The sequence below is a fragment of the Ctenocephalides felis genome, unplaced genomic scaffold, assembly GCF_003426905.1.
Source record: "Ctenocephalides felis isolate EL2017-DRISC unplaced genomic scaffold, ASM342690v1 CF-g0.4_SCAFFOLD_01604, whole genome shotgun sequence".
Taxonomy (NCBI): domain Eukaryota; kingdom Metazoa; phylum Arthropoda; class Insecta; order Siphonaptera; family Pulicidae; genus Ctenocephalides; species Ctenocephalides felis.
Window position 1 is genome coordinate 34,318,704 of NW_020537758.1, and position 22,866 is coordinate 34,341,569.

General features: G+C 28.3%; 3 protein-coding genes across 4 annotated transcripts in view; 1 reads left to right on the forward strand and 2 right to left on the reverse strand.

The window, feature by feature from the left end:
• LOC113372616 (tetratricopeptide repeat protein 14) lies at positions 1-9,556 on the reverse strand (the record flags this gene model as incomplete). Of its 2 annotated transcripts, XM_026612974.1 has the most annotated exon segments (16): positions 1-534; positions 1,966-2,360; positions 2,527-2,682; positions 2,773-2,853; positions 3,012-3,131; positions 3,442-3,749; positions 3,848-4,041; positions 4,430-4,678; positions 4,750-4,977; positions 5,093-5,255; positions 5,385-5,568; positions 6,717-6,937; positions 7,156-7,284; positions 7,837-7,913; positions 8,964-9,281; positions 9,370-9,556. In XM_026612974.1, coding segments are annotated over 15 exon segments (3,337 nt in total), but the record flags the coding sequence as incomplete, so codon positions are not given.
• A 282-nt stretch (positions 9,557-9,838) lies between these two features.
• Positions 9,839-11,827, forward strand: LOC113373649 (DNA repair protein rhp54-like). The gene is made up of 5 exons (XM_026613932.1): positions 9,839-10,141; positions 10,278-10,479; positions 10,846-11,125; positions 11,191-11,302; positions 11,777-11,827. The coding sequence occupies exons 1-5, from the start codon at positions 10,007-10,009 to the stop codon at positions 11,825-11,827; spliced, it is 780 nt and encodes a 259-aa protein (XP_026469717.1). The 5' UTR covers positions 9,839-10,006.
• Positions 11,828-14,854: 3,027 nt separating this feature from the next.
• LOC113373650 overlaps positions 14,855-22,866 on the reverse strand; it is a 33,047-nt gene continuing 25,035 nt past the window's right edge. The window contains exons 21-28 of the mRNA XM_026613934.1: positions 22,281-22,463; positions 22,027-22,161; positions 21,325-21,483; positions 20,456-20,577; positions 20,300-20,350; positions 19,825-19,947; positions 18,438-18,542; positions 14,855-15,237 (exon numbers count right to left, since the gene is read on the reverse strand). Coding sequence (XP_026469719.1) covers positions 15,210-15,237; positions 18,438-18,542; positions 19,825-19,947; positions 20,300-20,350; positions 20,456-20,577; positions 21,325-21,483; positions 22,027-22,161; positions 22,281-22,463 — 906 coding nt within the window. The 3' untranslated portion in view covers positions 14,855-15,209. The remainder of the gene's footprint in view (positions 15,238-18,437; positions 18,543-19,824; positions 19,948-20,299; positions 20,351-20,455; positions 20,578-21,324; positions 21,484-22,026; positions 22,162-22,280; positions 22,464-22,866) is intronic.

Genomic DNA, 22,866 nt, shown 5'->3' on the forward strand with positions numbered 1-22,866 from the left:
TATCATCCATTTTGCGATCTCTGCTATCCTTTCGATCATCATCATCACTGTAACTTCTTCTGTCCTCACTTCTATCTCTGGATCTTCTATCATATCTTCTATCCCTGTAATCTCTAAAACCTCCCCTGTTGAAAAATCTACCTCTATGACCCTGGCCGCGACCCCTGTTCCTATAATTATTGTTATATCCTCCTCCTCTGCCGCGACCTCTGTAATTTCTATCGTAATCGCGATATCCACCTCTGCCGCGGAATCCGCCGCGATTTTGATTCTGGAAACTGTTGTTGAACCGCGGTTTATAGTAGGTACCGCGATTATCCCATCCTCCGCGACCGCGATTGTTAAGCCGGCGGTCGTACCTGCGACCGCGGCTGTTGCTTCGATAGGAGCGGGAACGAGAACGAGATCTCGAGCCGTACGAGCGGGACCGTGAACGGGAACGAGAGCGGGACCGGCTGCCGCTGGCGTAGCTGCGAGAACGAGAGCGGCTGCGGCTGTATTTGCGATAGCTGCCTCCACTGCGAGAACGCTTGCCTGATAAAAGAAAGATTTTATGTCATAACTTTTGATATATTATTGTCTTTATCAAAAATATCTTTAGCAATTTATGTTTACTCAAATAGCAACAGCATAAAGAATTGTATTTTTGTTTTGGACAAAAACGATTACCTAATAATAAGTAGAATTTTAAACTAGGATGCCCCTTGCGCAGTTTTTAATTGTTCACTCAAGCTAAGTTTGTTAACACATATGGGGCTAAATTTTTGTTCTACATAAAAAAAATAGTGAAATAATCATTAAACCTATATATGCAATTTTACTTTCAATATTTCGGTATTAAGGGGGTCTTCCTATGTGATGGGTTGAAAAAATCGATTTTTTTCTTTTTTCATATTTCGGTAGATTTACCTTTAAAAATAACATATTAAAATTTCAAATCAATATCTCAAATAGTTTGAGTTACAGCTATTTAAAAAGTATACATATAGTATATAGTACAACGATCATTTTATCTTTAAACTGTGTTTTTCAAACTTTCCTCCATTGTATCTCAAAAACGGCTGGACCGAATTACTTGAAATTTACAGGACACACTAAATATATTTAAACGCATGAAATGAACTTTTATCAAAACTTCGATTTTTTTATAGCAAAAAACAAAAAAAAAATACGCCTAATTTGCAACTTTTATTTCAAATGCTTATCAAAAATCCAATTTTTTTTATATTCACTTGATTATAGGTCATTCCGTGCTTTTAAGCCTACAAATTAAAACGCCGTTTATTTTATTTTTTTCTGATAAGCCAATCAGCCGGAATCGTGGAGGAAGTGGGAGCTCTTTTTTTCGAGGCGGGGGTGTTCAGAGCGCTGTAACTCTAGTTTGACTGAATATTTTTAGCTGAAATTTTATATTTATACTGTTCAAATATGTGTTAATAAATGATAAAAAACTTGAAGCTCTAAATATTTACTGGTCGTAGAAAAAAAATCCTAAAATATCCCTAAAAAACAGGCCGTCACATAGGAAGACCCCCTTAATGAATTATGTAACTTTGAAATCACAGTGACCTTTAATGTTTGCACTTCTGGCCCTAAATATTGATCGTGGTGTCTTGATTCCACTACAAAATTAAAATTTATGCATAATCTTATAAAAAATAAGCCATAAATATTTGGTGTATTATTGAAAAATTTGGAATGTGACCTAAAAAAGCCATAGAATGTTAATAAAGTTCATATATAATCAAAGGAGCAATATAAATTTGATAATTGAGTACTAGGATAATATGTTGACATATTTAAAAAAAAATCTTAAAATGTAAAAACACTTAAATAAAACTTATTAAATAAAAATAATATTAATTATTTTTTAACTTAATAAATTTTTTTTTTTAACACATGGACATGATCCTTGTAATAATAATCATTGTACGACGGTTTGTGAAATAAATGAATAAGCATTACCTCTGCTGGATCTGGATCTTGATCTACTGCTGCCTGATCTATAATTTCTGGGCTTAGATCTGCTACGAGATTTTCTATCCATGAGTGATGGGTCATCCTTTGGCAATGCTGGTGGTGGCTCTTCAACCAATCTGAAATTCCCAAATTTATCCAAAACTACATTTCCTTTAGGCTGCTGTTTTGGTGAAGGCGGTTTTAATTCCTCAGGTTTTCTTGAAGGGGGCGGAGGTGGAGGGGCTGCCTTAGATGATGATTTACGCGCCATTTTGCTTTCAGTCGGGGTAGGCGGTAATGCAATATTATTTGTCGCTTTCATTTCATCTTCAGATTCAGAAGCCGCAAAAGGATAAGATTTCACCAGCTTATTTTTAGAAGTCTCTTGTTTCGCAGCAAATCTAAAATATAGTATAATTAAGAATACTGTTGAAATACATGTGAAAGTGTAGTAATTAAATTATACTAAATAATCATTCACTGCCTGCCTACAGTGAATAATAATGATAGACTTCTAAACTGCATATTTATTTGTATGACAGTAATATTTTCCATATTGAATATTACCTATTATCTTTCCCAAATTGCATTTTCCATTTCCCTTCCACTGAATCAGGTTCTGGAGGATAATTTTCAAGATGCGGAGGAGCATTCTTATGTTCTCTTCTGCCTAGATTATTGTGATCAGGTGATTCTTCATGTAAACTCATTTGCGAACCAGACCTTAAAAAAAGAAAAGAAATATGATAGTGCAAAAAACATCACATAAATATTGAACATATAAAATCACCACCTTATCCCTTTTATACAAACCTTTTAGAAATGGGGTCTTTTTCCATTTTAGCATAATAAGCATTCAATTTTGTCTCCAATTCATCCAAATCATCTAGATCTCTGAAAAGAAAATCAAGAATTGAAATAAAACTACAAATATATTTTGGGAAAATCCGGTTTACCAATGACATTTGTTCATTAAGAAAACATTTAAATAAAAACAAAAGTCAATGATAAAAGTAATTGTTGTTACACAAGGGATTTTCACTGAAACTAACTTTGAAATTGGATTGAACATTTTGTCATCATCAGTGCTGATATTTCTAGATCGATGTTTTTTAGAAGCGTTGTTCATTTCATCTAATATCTCTCCATGTTTGTGAGAAGATAATTCTTTTCTGGAACAAAATATATAGGAACTGAATGAAATACTAATCATAGTAAAAATGAGATAACTCCAGACAAACCGCACTCAGAAAGCTGGAACGTCATAACAGTGATTAATATAAATGATAAAAACATCTTATCATGTAGCATCTTATAAATTTTTAGCATATATGATTTTACCAATCTTGATGTGATTTTTTCAAGCGATCTCACATGCCGTTCAATTCTACTAATTCACAAACTTCATACACAACTATTGAGACTTCTACAATGATCTGTAATTTGCATTAAGTATTTCATATGAAAAAATATATTATTTACCTTAAAGCATCTCTGAACTTTTTGCTTTCCATTTGTTGTTCAAATTCTCTAAGATCAAATGGGCGACCTCTTTTCATTGCCTTTCGCTCTTTACGTTCACGTTCTTTGCGTTTGCGTTTGCTTTCCTTTTTAACTTTACCACCAGATTTATCTTTCTTGTTCTTTTTTCTCTTAGGTTTCGCTACTGAGGATTCTGATTCAGCCAGAATTGTCTTTTGTTTTTTAAACCTCGCAGTTTCTTCTAAAAACTTGCGAACTTTCTCTTCATAGTCAGAATCTTCACGGGTCATCTCTAAGAATTTTCGAACCTAAGAGAAGAATGAGTCATATTTCACTAATAGGAAAAAATTTGAAAGTATTTAAAATTTAATATTAAAACAATGTCTCTCCACTGAATAATATCTACCTTATTTTCGTAATCATCTCCTTGTGGAGCACCTTTATTGAACTGCAAAGTATTTGATGCAGTATTACTGTGTGGTTGTTGGGGATCCATCAAAGCCATACGTTTACTCAAAGGTGAAAGAGAACCTCTTGCTTTAGAATGATCACGAGAAGAACGCTTTTTCTTTCGCCTTTTACCACCTTCATTATCAGAGCCTATTTAAAGAAATGTAGTATATCAAACATCAAATAGTATTTTAATTTAAGGACAAAAGATTGAATAAATAATATATTGAGGAGAAAATAATGAAATATAAAACAATGAATATATACTTTATGTATTTGTTACTTATATTTATTCCAAAAATTTTAGTATTATTCAAAGAATTATAATTGTTGTTATTAAGGATATACTGGAAAATATCACAACCTTTACTTTTTATTTTTTTGTAGCACAAAAAGAAATTAATTTTGTATTATTATTACTCAACAAGATTACAATGTGAAACTAATTTGAAACTTTACAGACCATTGTGGAACCCCTATCTTAATATTTAAACTGTTTAAAAGAAATGTCACCCTGTATATTTGTATATACACACACCTGTTGAGCTAGAACTGTTTTCTGAACTACTTTCGGAGCTACTATCACTGCTTTGTGAACTGTCAGAAGAGCTACTACTAGAAGTAGTGCTAGAGTTGTTCCGTCTTTTCTTCATTTTTGAGCCCTTTTTCTTCTTTTTCTTACCAGACCCATCCTTACGACTTTCATTCCCATCATCTTCAAGATTGGATTGTCTAGATACCAGGTTTGGTAAAAGCAATTCTCCAGCATCGATTAATGGTTTGACCGCTGCAACCAAAATGTTACTTAGTAAAATTATATATGTATATTGTAATACTTGATAAACTATGAAAACAAACCTCCACTTTTGTTCTTCAAGTATTCAATAGAACTTTTAGCTTCTTCGTGGTATGGAATAATTGCTAAACAATCTTGATAAGCTTTTCTGGCTTCATCATATTTATGATCGTCCTCATAGCTTCGACCTAAAGCGACTAATGTTTCTCCCATATATTTTCTTGCATTAGCATGACCAGGATTTAATTTCAATGCGTTTTCGAAGTCTTCTATAGCTTTCTTAAAGGATCCTGAAATAATAATATAAAATAAATATTTTAATTTCAAAGAGATATATTTATATTATAAATAAAGTGATAATAAGTGAATAATAAATTAAGTGATATTTTGTGAAACTGGTATTACCTGTATTAGCATATAATGCACCCCTTGCAACTAATCCTTCTACATTTCTTGGATCTATAGATAGAGCTTTATTTAGGCAACCAAAAGCTTCAGTATGCCGATTGGATTTGAAATGTTCAATTCCTTCAGCAACAGAACGGAAAGCCCATTTACTTGCCTGAGCCTACACACAATATGGATATATTAACATTTGTATTTTACTACATATCACTAACATTAGAAGAAAGTAATGAATCAAAAATTATATTAAAATTATTAAATATAATGCATTGCAAAATGTTTAGTATAATACCTGTCGTAATTCATTAACATATTCCTGCTGAGGAAAACGTTTTCTGAAGGCTTTCATATTTGAATGATTTTCTGATCCAAGGCCCAAAATATCAGATAGATATTGAATGCAAGTTGGATTGTTGAATCCAGGACATTTTGAAAGCATTGCATGGTAAGTCTCCCCTTTTGCATCAAGAGCTTTCCTAACATAAAAACAGTTAATAGAATAAAATTTAAGTTCTACGATTTGGATTTCATGCTAAATAAATTTGGCACATTGTAGTATTTGCATCAAGCCCTTCAATTGTTATTAATTATGCAATATAGGTCATAAGTTTTGATTTTTGCCATTGTATGTTGAACCATAAACACTCTTGGTGATACATTCTGTATTAATTTCTCTTTTGAGAAAAGATTGTTGAATATTCATAAAACTTTGCTATAAAGCTGCTTAGACAGAGACTTCTACTGAGATAAACAAATCTACAATTTGAAGATTCAAATGTAAAAGATCGAATATTATTGTAATAAAAATATATTTAAAAACCAAGTTTTATAAAACATGTTTCAAAAGACAATGCATCTTAGTTAATTCCTCACCTTCATTTTTGCTAGAGATATAAAACGACCATGAATATTTTATGTAATGAGCATCAAATAGTATCATTTTTTCAACAAGTCACAGAGTTAGCTCTTATCAGTATATTTGGATTGTATTTTATTTGAAAGTCAAATAGATCAAATAGAAATTTGCACATGTTGCACATCAGATTTGCAAATCTAATACCTGAAAAGTTAACTAAAAACGGCCCTAACCCCACTGGCATATTTCATTATCCATGGATTTGAGCATTTTTCAATTCTCATTTTGTTTAGTTATCCATTTTATCAGAATATTTTCATTCCTTCTGTTTTATAACATATAGTGTATGATTTTTCATTAAACATAAATATTTAGTATTGGGCTTTCTGCAATATTAAATAAAATCATTTAATACTAGCAACATTACATTTAAATGCGCAAACATTTGAAACATTTTTGAGAAATAATTGTGAGCTTATGGAAAATATGAACAAAAAAAATATATACAATATTTGGTTGTTCAGTAGGTGTAGCACATATTGAACAATTTCATTTAACGTCATACAATGTAAATAAAACAAACTCATACTAGAACAAACTATATGGAATATTTTGTATCAAAATAATTACCAACACACCTCAAAGTATTTTGTGAAACTAGAAAACATTTTGAATAGTTTGTTGTTCAAATGTTGTAAATTGATTCCCAAGTTAGTTCTATAAGAAATTTTAAATTGATGAGTACTAAAAATAATTCTCTGAACATACTTGTACATATTAGGATAGTCATCGGCATGAATTAATCCAAGGGGAGGAGCAGTTGGGTCTTCAGTATGGCGCATTGACCCCTTCATGCCTACGGACATTTTATCGGTGTCTGGAATTACTTCTAGAACCTCACAAATGACAGTATCGTTTACGGCATAGCCACGTGTAGTATTCTTCTTCACATCGAAAGCTGGTATTGTATTTGACATAGAACAGAATGCCTGTCATAAGATAAAATATTGTTTAAGTGTTTATTGTAAATTTTCAGTTGATGTGAAAGTATGTAAATAAATAAATAGAGCAAACACAAATTAAGAATAAAACAGAAATCATGATGAGCTAACTATGTACAAATGTATTTCTTGGAATTTTTGATCTTTTGTGGAATCTTACTGATGAATAATCATTTTGAATGATTTGAAAATCAGTAAACACTTACCTTGACATTAATATCAGCAACAAATCGACAACTAGAACCTTGGCCAACTGTACATAAAATCTTGAGAAGCATCCCTGAAGTACTTTTGTTAATAATGGTGCCCATAACTAAATCACCAGCCTTTACAACCTGCTTAACAAAACTCTTTTAGAAAGGAATATACAACAGATTAATTCAAATAAAGCAAAATAAAAATATGTAGGAACTGCAGAATATCAATTCAAACCAAAATAAAATAACTCAAACTTATTTAAATGGTTGAATTAACATTTGCACTGAAATATTAATATAGAATACCTTCTAAAACCTTCAACATACTTAAATGTTCAATATGGTTTTATTTATCATTCGAACATTGATATTATACCAATATATTTTATTACATCAATTGTCTCTAAAGGTAGCACTTTTTTACAAACATTATGCAATATATGTATATGTATGTTTTCATTCTTCACAAAACATAGCGTTTCATTCAATATATAAAAAAAAACTGCAGACAAATATAAATTCTCGCATTTAATACCTAAAGAATAAAAAATCATGTCAAATAAAATGGTTGGAATATTAATAATGTAAGATTTTCCCACTATTTATATATTGAATATATGTAAACTTTCCCAGCATATGCTGTTACAATCATGTTTGTAAAAATACTCATGAACCAATTTCAAAATTCACCTCAAAAAAGTGCCTTTGCCTATTTGTTTTATCCATGTTCATAAATAGTTCAAATGGTGGGAGCACCGCATATATCTCTGAAAAAACATTGAACTGTATTAGTATTTTACTTCTGACATAAAATATTTATAAAATAGTTTATATCACTAAAATCAGTGTTAATATCCACATTAAATGCAAAATCAATTATTAACCTATGTTGCGGATATATTATAGACCAATTCAGATTTGGAAATAATATGGTATTAACTAGGTACATTCATACAATATTTAACAATTACTACGCATTAATTACTAGCACAATTACTAGTATGACTGTAAATTTGATGAAATTAATTAAATTTTGTAAAAAAAAACATGCTGAAAATCTAATTTCAAATCACGTTTAAATAAACAAAATTTATTAGATATATTGAGAAAGAAGGCCATGATTACAACAAAGATCGACCTAATTCATATATGCTGTCGGTAAAGATGTTTATAAATACACATTAATTGAGAACTGAAAAATAATTTTAGAATGTTCATAACCCTAATTACATAGAAAAGTTAATACAAAAAATTACAGTATTTTTATTATTATATATAATAAATTTCATATACATACACAGTAGAATCTCACTAATCTGGCACTATTAAAAACCAGAGCACCCAGGTATAGTGGAATGTTCGGATTACTAGATTATAGTGAAAATGTTATAGATGCTTTGTTTACAATAGTATGAACAAATACAAACATTTATTTTGACCATTTAATTGTATAATAAACTATAATGCATTAAAATTAATTTATCACAATGATATTATTATTAGATTTTTTTTGGACATTCACAATAAATGAGAATATTTTTTTGTAATGATTAATGTATTTTTGTAATATTTCAAAAACAGGGGAGGTGAATTAGCTTACAAGTGTCGATATCATAAAAAATGATCGAGAGTTTGTAGTAAATAATTTTAAATAATATAATATCGTAATAGATTGTGCATATGTATATATACTCCTTTTCATATATTTTATGAAAAATCAATAACCACCCAGTTAACTATTAAGAAGTTTAAAACCCTATTATAACAGTCAAGTATTAATGACGACATTTTAAATGTAAAAATGTTTGGTAACTTACTTTCACTGTCCTTGTCATCGATTTTAGGCTTTTCAGTAGGAGTCAAATCTTGTAGCAAATCGACATCGAATAAAAAACTAGCTTTCTTGGCTATAAACTGCTGCAGTTTCAATCTCTTTCCCCGGTCTTGAAAATTTAAGAATTTTTGCCTAACTTGATATTCTGCATAATCAGGTGTGGGAACGCCAATTTTATATAAATCATTTTCGCCACGTTCGCTCTCCCATATTTTCTGTAGTTGTTGTCCATGATAATTTAAGGATTTGGCTATTAAAGCCGCGGATAATTGCGTCTCCATTTCCAAATATTAGTAATATCCTAAAGAATGGACATGTTTGTGAGGCATAAGATAAAACGCCGATACAAAATGGCGCTGAAAATGATTAAATGACGAGCTTTTGCTTACCTAAAATATTAAGTATGTCCTCACGATCACGTAGCCCTAATATCATTTCTAATTTCATCAATAATTCAATTGTTGCGGTACATGCCACTAATATTTAACACTTTTCACTACTTCTCATGCGTATATTATATTTAACACTAGCCTGTACAAGTCTATAACAAACACTCCTTCATCAAACACCATCAACTGTGCGACTATCGATCGGAAAACTGTGTTGCCAGATGCCACCTAAATGCACGATGTACAACATAACAAACTTAAAATATTAATCATTTAGCGCAATTTAGCGTAAGATGGCCACATAACCTATCTAACCAATTTTTATTTCTTTGTTTACATTTTAAAGTCAAAATGAATGTTAATCAAGTTTTTGTTTTTAATATTATTTTATCTTTAATACGTCATGTACTGATCTGCAAATAATACTTGAAATACCAAAATTGCTACTAAAATATTTTTCATAATGCCCGTTACAGAATATTTTTGAGGTTATGAAGACTTTTTAGAACATTGATCATGTAAAAGTTATATATCTCTTCAAAAATAATTTGCTATTGCCCATATTTATTTGTAATCTCTATCATTTTTATTATAAAATATTTGTGAAATTCTTTTAAAAGAGAAATTTCTATTAAATATGTTGCACTTAGGAAAAAGAAACAATCCATTTCCTTGTTTCATATCACCGACTATAGCAAATCAATTGAAATATCATCAAATTCAAGGTTTGAGATTTTTGTACAAGAACTTTATAAATGTGTGTAAGAAAAATGTAAATATATATATAAGCCCTATAGTAAGCATTTGTAATAGTACGTTCTGTGTTTGTACAGTAAATTACAACAATTGCTTACTTTTGGGTTGCTGCTATAATATTAACTTATTCAACTATTTAATATTTTATTCAGGATCAAGGAATAATTTTAAATGACGCCGAAGGGCTAGGGAAACGAGTCACAATTGCAGCTTTATTACATGCTTTCATAACAAACAGTTCTAAAATAATCTCTTCAGTGTTAATTTTGTGCATGAGCAAATCTCAAAGCGAAAAATGGATGTACATATTGCACACATTTGCGGGACTTGAAACTATCTCTGTATCTGATTTTGGTATTGATCTATATAAGTATTTTCATAGTTATTTTAGTTATTGAAAATTTTCTTAAAGCTATTACTATAAGACAAAATGCCTGATTGATTGATTTACATGACACAAAATAAAAATTAGTTTATGTAGCTATACCTGCACTCCCTCTTGAATTAATTGCATCAACTGCGAAGCATTACAATACTTACCATTAGTATATTTGCTTGCTAAAACTGAAAACAAAATAATAAACACATATATTTTATTTACTCTTCATTCAATTCATCCAAACATTCTATATCATTAATATATTATTAACCTTACATAAACTTGGGATTATTATAAATTTAAGTTTTAGAACAGATATTTTGCAACTTTTTATATTTCAGAAAAATTGAAAAAAGGAATTGTAATAGAGTGTATAAAATCTAGTCATTTTGAATTAAATTGTAATTCTTCTTTCAAAGACTTCAATTGTGTTATATTGGAAGTGACCGATTCTATTAATTGGAATATGTTAAAAAAAATAATGTGTCCCGTAAGAACTCGAAAAAAAATAATAGTTACTGATACGAAGTTACGTGATGACTTACTAAAACTTTGGTCTTGCATTAGCTGCATAGATCCTGAACTGGCGGGAGATCAGTCATATTTTCTTCAGAAATTTGAGTAAATATGTTAGAATTGATATTTAGTGAATAATGTAATACTTTTCTAAGATATTTTTTTTATAGACACAAAGATTTCAAATATGAAATGATTTTATCTGCCAGATTACGAAATATTTTATTAAGAAGAGAACTAAACGATATAGATTATAAAGATTTTCCAATAGTCGACGAAAAGGTAATACATAAAGATGTATAATACATTATATAGACATTTTTACATTTAGTATTGGTTTCAAAAGATCTATAATTTTTTACCTCCCTGACTAAATTTTACATCTTTATCCATTATTTCGAATGCGAATTCAACATAACATATCACTACTAATGTAAAGGTAAAATTTAAAACGTAAAACAGGCCAAATATTTCTATGGTAGAAAAATCATTGCTACAACTGATGAAGTTTTTCATTTTCATTTTACATTTTACGAGTTAGAGTAAACTTTCTTGTGCAGCATCAATACTTTTCAGGCAATTATTGAATTTTCGCTGGCTTTCTCAGAGTCTCATTTCTCTTTGATAAACCCAATATAGACTTTATCTAAATATAACAATAGGACAATAAGCATATAAATGTAAATAGTTAACAATTTTCTTATCTACGTAATTAACTATAATTATTTCATTAATTTTTATTTATATCTGGGTTAGGTAACTGAAATGGAGTATAAAGCATGGAAAAAAAATAAACATTCAAATTAGTATTATCAGATTCACAATCCAGTAATTCAACCAGTGATAATAGTCAAAAGAGCAGTACAGATTCCGATACATTCAAAATACCTAACTTACCTTCTATTAACAATGAAGATGAGAATATTTCCAATTCTATAGCTACAAATAATAATATAAAGCATCTTACTTATGTTGTTTCTACACCATTGTCGGATGGATCAATTATGCCTGAAAACGATGGCATTCAAAGCCAAAACACAAGTAATTCCAAAAAAAGTTTCCCCAAAGATATTGTATCAGCACGAGTAGTGTCTCCATCAGATTACACTTCAGATGAAACTTTTGAAGCCTTGAGTTTGATATTTCCAATAACACAAAATTGTAGAAAAAGGAGATCACCAAGAAAAAGAAAAGCAGAGACCCATCGATGGCTAGCATGCTCAAAAGATAAAATTTTAAATGAGAAAATTGATTTAATGCTTAGTTCTGATGATAGCAGCTCCGAATTAGGTCGTGAGGTTATAAATCATAACACTAGTGCTAATAAAAGCATTGATCAAAGTGATAATGAAATTTTAATTGGTTCTAAAACCAATAATTCAATGTGTTCAACTATATACCAAAGAAATAACAAAGTACAGATAAGTGAGACTGAAAGCATCTTAGAAAATATTTTTTCTCCTGACAGAACTATTATAGCTAGCGACATCATAGACAGTTTAGTTTCCATTATTTTCACTAATAATTTATTTAATAGGTGATTTTAATCTTAAATTGGGCACTATGAGAACACCCTAATCCAATTTATATATTATCAACTATTTTTAATATTGCTAGTTATATTTGCAATTGATGGAAAAAAAATTTATACAATTTTATTATATGTATATTTAATGAATACACATGAAATAAATAGTTTCATTTCTATTAATAACAACAATTTTTGGTGTACTTATAGTTATATCTTGGAAATGGAACAGTGAAATTCTTGTTTATAACATAAATTGTTCAAATTGCGAAATGCATTTTATTATTTGAGATCAAATCACAGTAGTGAATTTTTAATGTAAGATAATAAATGACAAGTGATTATTTAATCATTTGAGTTCATTATTTTTTGATAAATTAGTCAATTTTTGTAGTAAATAAAGTATAATTAAAATTGCTGATCAATTTATTGCCTTTTGAGTTTCAAAGTTTAGAATTTTTAATATGTACTATTATACAAATTTCATAAATTTTGCTATTTAAATACATTCAATAATTTTATATACTGTATTCATTATAATATGGATTTAAAAATACTGCTCGTATTACACACAAGTACCTTGAAGATAAAAAAAATTATTATAATATTCTGTATGAAGATCAATATGCCCACATTACATGGCAAAATAATAATTTGCATACTTTAACTAAATCTTGATAATTTAATTAATTGACAATTGTTCAATGAATATAATGTTAAAACGTCCGATATTTTGACAATGGAACATTCAAGAAAAATTATTATAGAGATATTCTTTCAGAAACATAGAATTTTGTAACATTATAATCGTTGATAGTTGATTAATTAAATGGGCAAGATATATTTAACTTGTACTGATTGTTAATATGTTACAAATTAATTAGGTTTACTACAGTTTTTATTACGATATTTAAAACATTTGGGAATAATGAAGATACTATAAACTATCTTTTCTTTTGTATGATATATATATATATATATATATATATATATATATATATATATTTATTTGTAATATTTTTGCAGCCCAACGTCAAATTAAAAAAAAGATTAAATAACAAAATTATTTATTCCATTAAACGTTTCGATACTTGATGTGTGTCATCATTCAGTAATCTAAAAAACATAACATAAATACAAAGTTGATCATAAATATAAATATATAAAAAGGAGGAAATTATACATACCAAACCAGGAAAAACAACAGAATAAATTAATTATGATGTAAAACTGATTGAACACTAAGTTTGTGTAAATTTTACATCTTACAAAAAATGATAAAAATTCATAGTGTGGACAAGTTAGATGTATAAATGTTAGTGCTAATTTCTAGTGTTGTGTACACATCTTAGATGTAACCTACCAACATTAATATCCACTGATGATGACATTAAATTGAATGTCGAAACGTTTGGAATTAAAGATTAATTTATAAATTTTGCTTTTTATTTTTTGATGTATCGCCCCACAAGAACTTATATATATATATATATATATATATATATATATATATATATATATATATATATATATGTATATACATATAATGTATATATACCAAAACATTCAATTTGTGTTCAATTGTTAAAATAGTTGTATTTTAAGTCACATATAAAATTATTCTAATTCTTAATACAAGATAATAATCTCTAAAATTAATTATTTCGATGATAATTTTCAACAGGCTACTACTTAAAAAATCATTATATTACTTTGTTGTGAGCTTAAATTTCCTTTCCAAGTTATAGATCATTAGCAAAACTCTATTTAAACCCAGGATATGTCTCTTTAATTAATGTTATAGTTTTAATTTAATATAGTAAAATTAAATGTTAGAACATTTATCCACATAATGTGCTGCAGGAAAGAAGCAGCTCCTAACACAATAATGTATTGATCGATTAAGAATAGTGCCATCAATATGTTACAGTCTCTCATTGCAAAAGGCTTTAAAAACGCAATACCATAAATTTTTCTTATAATCTAAACATCAAATAGATTTAAAATTGTGATTATAAATTCATTACTGTACACTACTAGCGATATATAAAAAATATTGCATCATAAAATAAACATGACACAATCATTCTAAATTTTATATTACATTATATATTTTAAAGTTTTACTTCAAAAACAGAACACTTACATTATCACTTTTAAAACAATCAAATTTTCTTCATAGAGAACAAAAGTGTATGCTAAATTGTGAAATCACATATAGACGTAGATAACATTTGAGCGAGTATACTATATAAACTATAATACCTTAAATATTACATATATTGCGAATCAATTTATACCGTGAGTGTACATTTGTTTTACAATTATAAAGACTAACAAATGTAAAATATAACATTAATAATTTCAAACAATAAATGATAATTATCTTTCAATATGACAAAAGGATGTGCAAATTTCAATTACAAATAGCTCAACAACATTAGGAATACATCTGAATTATTTTCTATAAAAAGTTATGAGCAGGATTATAATCAGTCTCTCCAAAGATCTTCTTGATCCTCATTCTTGAAGTGTCAATTCCGTTTGAATTATTAATACAATACTAATGAAGTCAATAATAAAAAAAACGCTTATTCATAACAGTTCACGCTTGTATCATATACTTATGGCAGTTCAATGGAAATGATTCTTTAGTGTTGCTCAATTCACGGATGGAGATCTGTCGCTACTAGAATAATATAATCAATGTGAGCATACTAGATATGTATAATAATGTTTTGAATTAAAAAAAAACCTGATAAGAATCAACTCGAATCGAGCTTATATATGGTAAAAAGTCAAAAGGCCTCAACGATGTATTAAAAATGATTTACATTTGAAGTAGGTTGAAAAAAAACAATAGTCAGAATCTTGGGTCGTTTGATAGAATGTTTATTTTACTAATCTAAACGGAGAGCTGTATGTTATGTTGTTTGCTTTATATGATAAATCATTATTACATATAGTATTAAGTAAAATGTGATTCCAATCAGGTTGTTTTAAGTGCTTCATTCGAATGATTTAATACACTTGATTCGAGTTGGCATATCACTAATATATATATATATATATATATATATATATATATATATATATATATATATATATATATATTGAATAAAACAGCCAATGCATTGAATGTAGAAATGTGTATTTTAAATTTTTATACATTTTGAGACTAGATGTGTCTCATCATTCAGCTAAATGAAATTAACAATATAAGGAAAAGTTTTAGAATTAAAAATATAACAGACAAATTAGATTATACATACCAGCAGATCAGGAAAAAACACATGTTCTAACACATGTAGTAATTTGTCTAATTGTTATATTTTTAATTCTAAAACTTTTCCTTATATTGTACATTTCTTTTAGCTGAATGATAAGACACATATAGTCTCTAAACGTATAAAAATTTAAAATAAACATTTCTACATTTGATGCATTGGCTGTTTTATTTAATTCAATATGTTTCAAAGTCAAACAAAAAATCCTCGATATATATATATATATATATATATATATATATATATATATATATATATATATATATATATGAGTAAGTTCTTCAAGGGCAATACATCAAATAAAAGGCAAAGATTTTATGTCATCATCAGTGGATCTACAGAATGAACATTGAAAAATTAATATAAACTAGAAAAAAATGACAGAAATTGGAAAAAGAACAATAGATAAAGGTATTATAATTATAACAATAACAATTATAACTAAACAGATAGACAAACAGACATATATATACGACATACATGTACAGACACGTACATATATACATATATACACATAATACATATATATATATACACATATATATACACATAATACGTATATATATACACATATATATATACACATATACATACATAAATACATATATGCATATATACATATATATAAATACATATATACATGTATATATAAATACATATATACATATATACATATATATACATATATATATATATATATATATATACATATACATATACACATATATAAACAACAAAGGTAACTTACATAAATAAGGTCTTAAATCAGTAACTAGCGTATGGCACATAATTTTGCACTATCATATATACACTAACTTGTTTTTTGTTTTTGTTGAACAGAGCATAGCAAAATATTTGTGAAATATAATATATTTTGCACGGAAAAAGTAGTTTATGTGTACAATCTCATATCATGTTGTTTTAGTCGTTTTATTAAACTGGACAGAATTTAATAAAACGACTAAAACAACATGATAATAACTCAAAAAATCCTCGACAAAATCAAACCATGATAACAGAACATATAAAAAATTGTAAACATTCTTTTAACTTTTACAACGCTAGTATAATTTATCACAAACGGAACATTATATATATATATATATATATATATATATATATATATATATATATATATGATTTAGTAGTTAATTTTGATGTTGAAATATATGAGTGAGTTCTTGAGGGCGATACATCAAACAAAGAAAAGCCAAAGATTTATAAAATAATCTTTATTTCCAAACGTTTCGACATTCAATTTAATGTCATCATCAGTGGATATTACGTTGGTTGGTTACATATAGAGAAGTGTACACAGCACTAGAGATTGGCACTAACATTTATACAACTAACTTGTCAGCACTATGCATTTTTTATATAATTTTTTTGTATGATGTAAACTGATAGTTTTATTGAACAAAAATGTAAGTAGCTATGTACCTACCGAGGCATGTATCATGCCTACATGCATGTATACATGCCTCGGTACTAGCAAAGTACAGAAGTCGTGGCAGAAATTACATAATTCTACTTACATTTTTGTTCAATAAAACTATCATTTTTCTGTTCACATCATACAAAAAAATTATATAAAAAATGCATAGTGCTGACAAGTTAGTTGTATAAATGTTAGTGCCAATCTCTAGTGCTGTGTACACTTCTCTATATGTAACCAACCAACGTAATATCCACTGATGATGACATTAAATTGAATGTCAAAACGTTTGGAAATAAAGATTATTTTATAAATCTTTGGCTTTTCTTTGTTTGATGTATCGCCCTCAAGAACTCACTCATATATATATATATGTATGTATATATGTATATATGTATGTATATATGTATATATGTATATATATATATATATATATATATGTATATATGCATATATGTATTTATGTATGTATATGTGTATATATATACATATTATGTGTATATATATGTATATATGTACGTGTCTGTACATATATGTCATATATATGTCTGTTTATGTGTATTTTTATGTATATATATATATATATATATATATATATATATATATACTCTTTTGTATGTTTGTATATATTTCTTTTTACTTTTCATTTCTTATGTTTGTCTATCTGTTTAGTTATAATTGTTATTGTTATAATTATAATACTTGTATCTATAGTTCTTTTTCCAATTTCTGTCATTTTTTCCTAGTTTATATTAGTTATTCAATGTTCATTCTGTAGATCCACTGATGATGACATAAAATCCTATGTCAAAACGTTTGGAAAAAAATTAAAGATTAACTTCTAAATCTTTGCCTTTTATTTGATGTATTGCCCTTGAAGAACTTACTCATATTTCTCAACATCAAAACTAAGTTCTTTAACTTGGAAAACAATATCAGATCTATTATTTTTTTTTACAAAATCAAAATAATACACTATATAAAATCTTATATCCTAAACAAAAATATCAAACAAAAAAACCTTACAATATTTCAGGCTTAAGCAAATAATTTGTAAGATAAGACTTTATATACAAGGCTATTATAGCATGATCAAAAAAAGATAAATGCATATGAGAAGCATAATGCTTCACTGTACATTTAACTTATCTGCGCAAATATACTTACCCAGGTCCTGGATAATAGTAAGGCGGTGGTCTCTCGTACTCAGAAGGAGGCAGTGGCGGACTATGGTAACGTGGCGGAGCATCTTCCGAGTAATCATCCCATTGCCTATAACATAATCATATATGAAAAAAATCGAAGATCATTATTAAATTTTAACGATCATTGATGAAGATCGATGTTGCAACAACACATTAAGCAAAAGCGGCAATAATTCTCTACCAAACCTGATAACTATCCATAATAAATGTAATTATTCCATCACAATTGTTAACCATAGTTAACCAGCTGAAAACTTTATATAAACCACTTCATTATAAAGCTAAATTATTATTGATTACTTATACTTCTCCCACAAAACAACGAACATCGGCTTTTTGATGAAAGATCAAATCTAGATAATAAAAATAGAAACAAAAGCATGAACTTATGAGAATAGTATCGCATGAAGGCAGTCAAAATAGAAACAAAATTGATCTTGCAAATAAACTCAGACCTTATCAATTATTCTTATATGATGATATTAGACATTCAATATTAACAGTTGCGCACCGTATAGTACGATTAAAGCATGCTGACTTATACTCTGATTCTATGAAACCACTCCGCATGTGGGGAAAAATTCGTAAATAATTTGCTTAAAATATTATTTCAAATTTTCTGTTAAGAATTCATGCAAACCTAAAAATGAAAAACCTAATTAGCACTCTCCGATGCGCTTGATTCCCTATTTTTTATAACGTCACGTAATATAATTGTTTAAAATTCATTTAAATTAAATTACATTTAATTGCTTGAACTTTCCAATGCAAGAGTTTTCTTACCAGAAGTTTGCATTCAATATTTTAGCAAAATATTCATATCATAATAGTATTACCAAAATGACCCTTTTGCAGACAACTTACATCAGCACATCAGAAAAATTTTAATTTATTATCAAAACATACCCCCTCTAAATACAAAATGTAACTGATTTACATATGTTGGACACCCTCATATTGGGTCCACCTTGTTGAAACAGGGTCCACATTTTCAACAGGTTTTGGACTAATATTATCTGTCGTATATATGGAGTCTTCAGCTTCCTGATGCCTATGTTTTCATAAAGATTTAATATTTACATAAAGTACTTCCCTTCAGAGAGAAAAGTTGTAGCACTATGCGCAATGTGAATTTTAAATAAAAAGGATAATTAATTATTAGATTATATCTTCCTTTTTCTATTACTATGAAAAGCTGAATTAATTTAATCCAAAAGAACTGTTATTGAATAAGTAGTAAAAATAGTAATCAACACGCGTGGTGCAAATAATTAATAAATAGATGTTTATACACCATAACAGAAGTGAATCAGCTTGAAAAAAAAAGACAATTAAAATAAATCACTTACTTTCTGGCCATATCTGTATAGCGATGGTCATGAGAAGCAGATGGTCCCTGAGAACTCGATTCCCTTTGTCCATGTCTATCATGTTTTTTATTATCCTTGCTGCGACGTTTGCTTTCTGGTGGGCTGGCACAAAAATTAAACCAAAATTAAAAATAATCAAATACAATATAGAAAAAATGATGATATAAAGGTAACACAAAATATGTAAATGTTAAATATGTTTATATTATACTAATGATAAATTGTAACCCCCAGAGCAAAAACGACATGATCTGTACTGAGCAAGCTGATACGACAAATTACAGTCGTGGAAAATAATTGAATGTTGATATTATTTTTAATTACAACAAAATATTTGAACGATTTTTCTTTTAAAACTATAAACATAAAGTCACCTGATAAAAATAAGCATATTTTATAACAAAAATTTCAATTCATGGGGTTACAACTTACTGTTTTCAATATGTGCTCTCACCTTGTTAAAGAAATATTATCACGATCAGCGTAAGCATCATATAAATATTCCCTAAAAACAATTAGTCTGTTAGCAAGTATAAAGGACACAAATACCACAATTAATATAATCATTAGTTACAACAAAGCATAAGAAAATAGTAAGAACTATACTCACGACTCGACTAGAGGACCTGGATAAGGATCAGACTTCTGATATAATCCAGATAGTTTGACGCTTAAAATAATGCATGGTATAAAGAGCAAAATGCACCAACCTAGACCAGCCCAGAATCCATTCTGTGAAAATAGAAAATAGTATATTTTATCTAAATAGATCCGATTTGTGTAAGTAATCAAGTTAATCATTAATAATTGGATTATATATATATATATATATATATATATATATATATAGTAGAAAGTTTCTGTTTATCTACTTTTATACCAGTCCAGCAATCTATCTTTGTATCTGCCTATCTACTTACCTGTATCTTTGTATCTGTCTATCTGCCTACATGTCCATCTTCATAACTGCCTTCCGTCCTACTATTTACCTGTGTATTTTTCTATCAGCCTACCTATCAATATGTATATACCTGTTCATATGCATGCCTGCTTATCTGGCTATCTGCCTACCTATCAATATGCATATACCTGTCTATCTGACTATCTTTTTACCTATATACCTGTTTATCTGTTTACTTGTATACCAGTCTACCTATCAACTTGTATACCAATCTATTTGCCTTCCTTTATCTATCTCTCTGCATATATCTCTATATGCTTACCTGTTTTTCTATAGCTTTGTCTACCTATCTACATGTCTACATGTCTCTCTATTTACCTGTCTACTTGTAAAGTAAAAACTAAATAATCAATTCATCAACATAGTAATTAGTAACATTATAACCTTCCCGTGGCCATCACAACGTCTTAGCTTGGCAAAGTACTGAATTTAAATCCAATTAGTTAGCACCATCTTGTACTTATTAGTACCAATGAGCAGGGCTAAAACATAAAAATAATAGAAAAAATTAAACTTACGAATGGATCCAGTACATTGTTGCAAACTGCAACAAGGGTTGATTTGTATGCAACAGACAGAGGCCCACATTGACCAACATTGTTTTTGGTCTCGTTCACTACATATTTGAGATAGTTTCTGATGTCTTCTTCAACGCTGGTTACCACTTCCTCCACCATCTAAAAAGACATACGTTTAATTAATAATACAATTACCTTTTGGTCTACTATTCTGTATTTTCACAATTGCTCTCATACAAACATATGATCTTAATTAGAACATAAAATTTTTAACTTACTTACTCATTAAATTATTATTCACTTACTCATTAAATCTAGTACTGATTTACTGCTCACTTACGCATTTACACATTAACTCACGTACTCACTCACACTCACTTAGTCTCTTACTCATTTTTGCAAATACTCCTTACTCATTTGCACATTTAATCATGTACTCACATACTCACTTACACGATTACTTACTCATTCACTTGCTCAATTACACACATACTCGCTTACTCGCAAATTCATTTTCTCACTCACTCACCAATTTACTTAATAATTTACTCACTTACAAATATATTAACTTACGAATTTTCTAACTTAGTAAGTAACTCATCTACTAACTCAATAACATAATGAATTCATCGCTTACTTACTCACTTATTCGCTTATTTACTTACACTGGTGTGTATTACAATGATTTGAAAATGTACTCACAATTTTAACAAACGATGGTCCTTCCTCTTGTAAATATTTTTGCGCTACTATAATCTGCTCCTTCATCTGGCGAATTGCATCCGAGAATGAATCCGTGTTGAACTTCAAAGATATTTCTAAATCGGTAGCCACAGTCTGCAATAAATAATCATGAGGATTAAATAAAAATGAAGTTTTTTTACTTACCGTTTCTTAGGAACTAATTATATATTATAAACAATAATTTAATCTTGTTTACATATTGTTATAAGTACCTGTAAATTGAAAGTTTTCTCAACTAAAGGATCAACAGAATCCTTTTGAATTGCTTTTAACTTTGAAGACTGAAACCTCAAATCACGGGCAATTTGAGGATCAATCCTTTCAATTACAGCGGCTGCTTCAATTAATTTATCGGCGAGCTCGTTCAGATTCACGCTGGTAACATTAGTTGATAACTAGAAAATAAATAATATTAAATTTTAATATATAATTAAGCATCATCATTTATTACAAATGAATAGATAGATTGAAAGAATATAATTTTATAGAAACTCAAAAACTGTACTAAACACGAGCATAATCATGTATATGAAAGATCACGAAGCTGCCGAAGTCAAAATCTTGTTGATAATCAAGCCATGTTGTTGTTGTTACTATTTATTTTTATACAGTATATAAATTTATATTTAATCATATCTCTTAAAAAATTAATACCGTACTTAGCCAAATGTAAATATCTATATACCTAAAAATACCCAAATAATGAATTAGACATACTGAAAGATTTAAAAGCATAAAAGAATATGAGTGAAATTTCTCATCATATCTAAACATTTCTAGAATAACCTACTATAAAGC

Bases quoted from the DNA above. Each gene is read 5' to 3' on its own strand.
- LOC113373649 (XM_026613932.1), top strand. From the start codon at position 10,007: ATGTTGCACTTAGGAAAAAGAAACAATCCATTTCCTTGTTTCATATCA. The intron at 10,142-10,277 runs GTAAATATATAT...TATTTTATTCAG, and splicing joins TAAATGTGTGTAAGAAAAAT to GATCAAGGAATAATTTTAAA. The intron at 10,480-10,845 runs GTATTGATCTAT...TTTATATTTCAG, and splicing joins TATCTCTGTATCTGATTTTG to AAAAATTGAAAAAAGGAATT.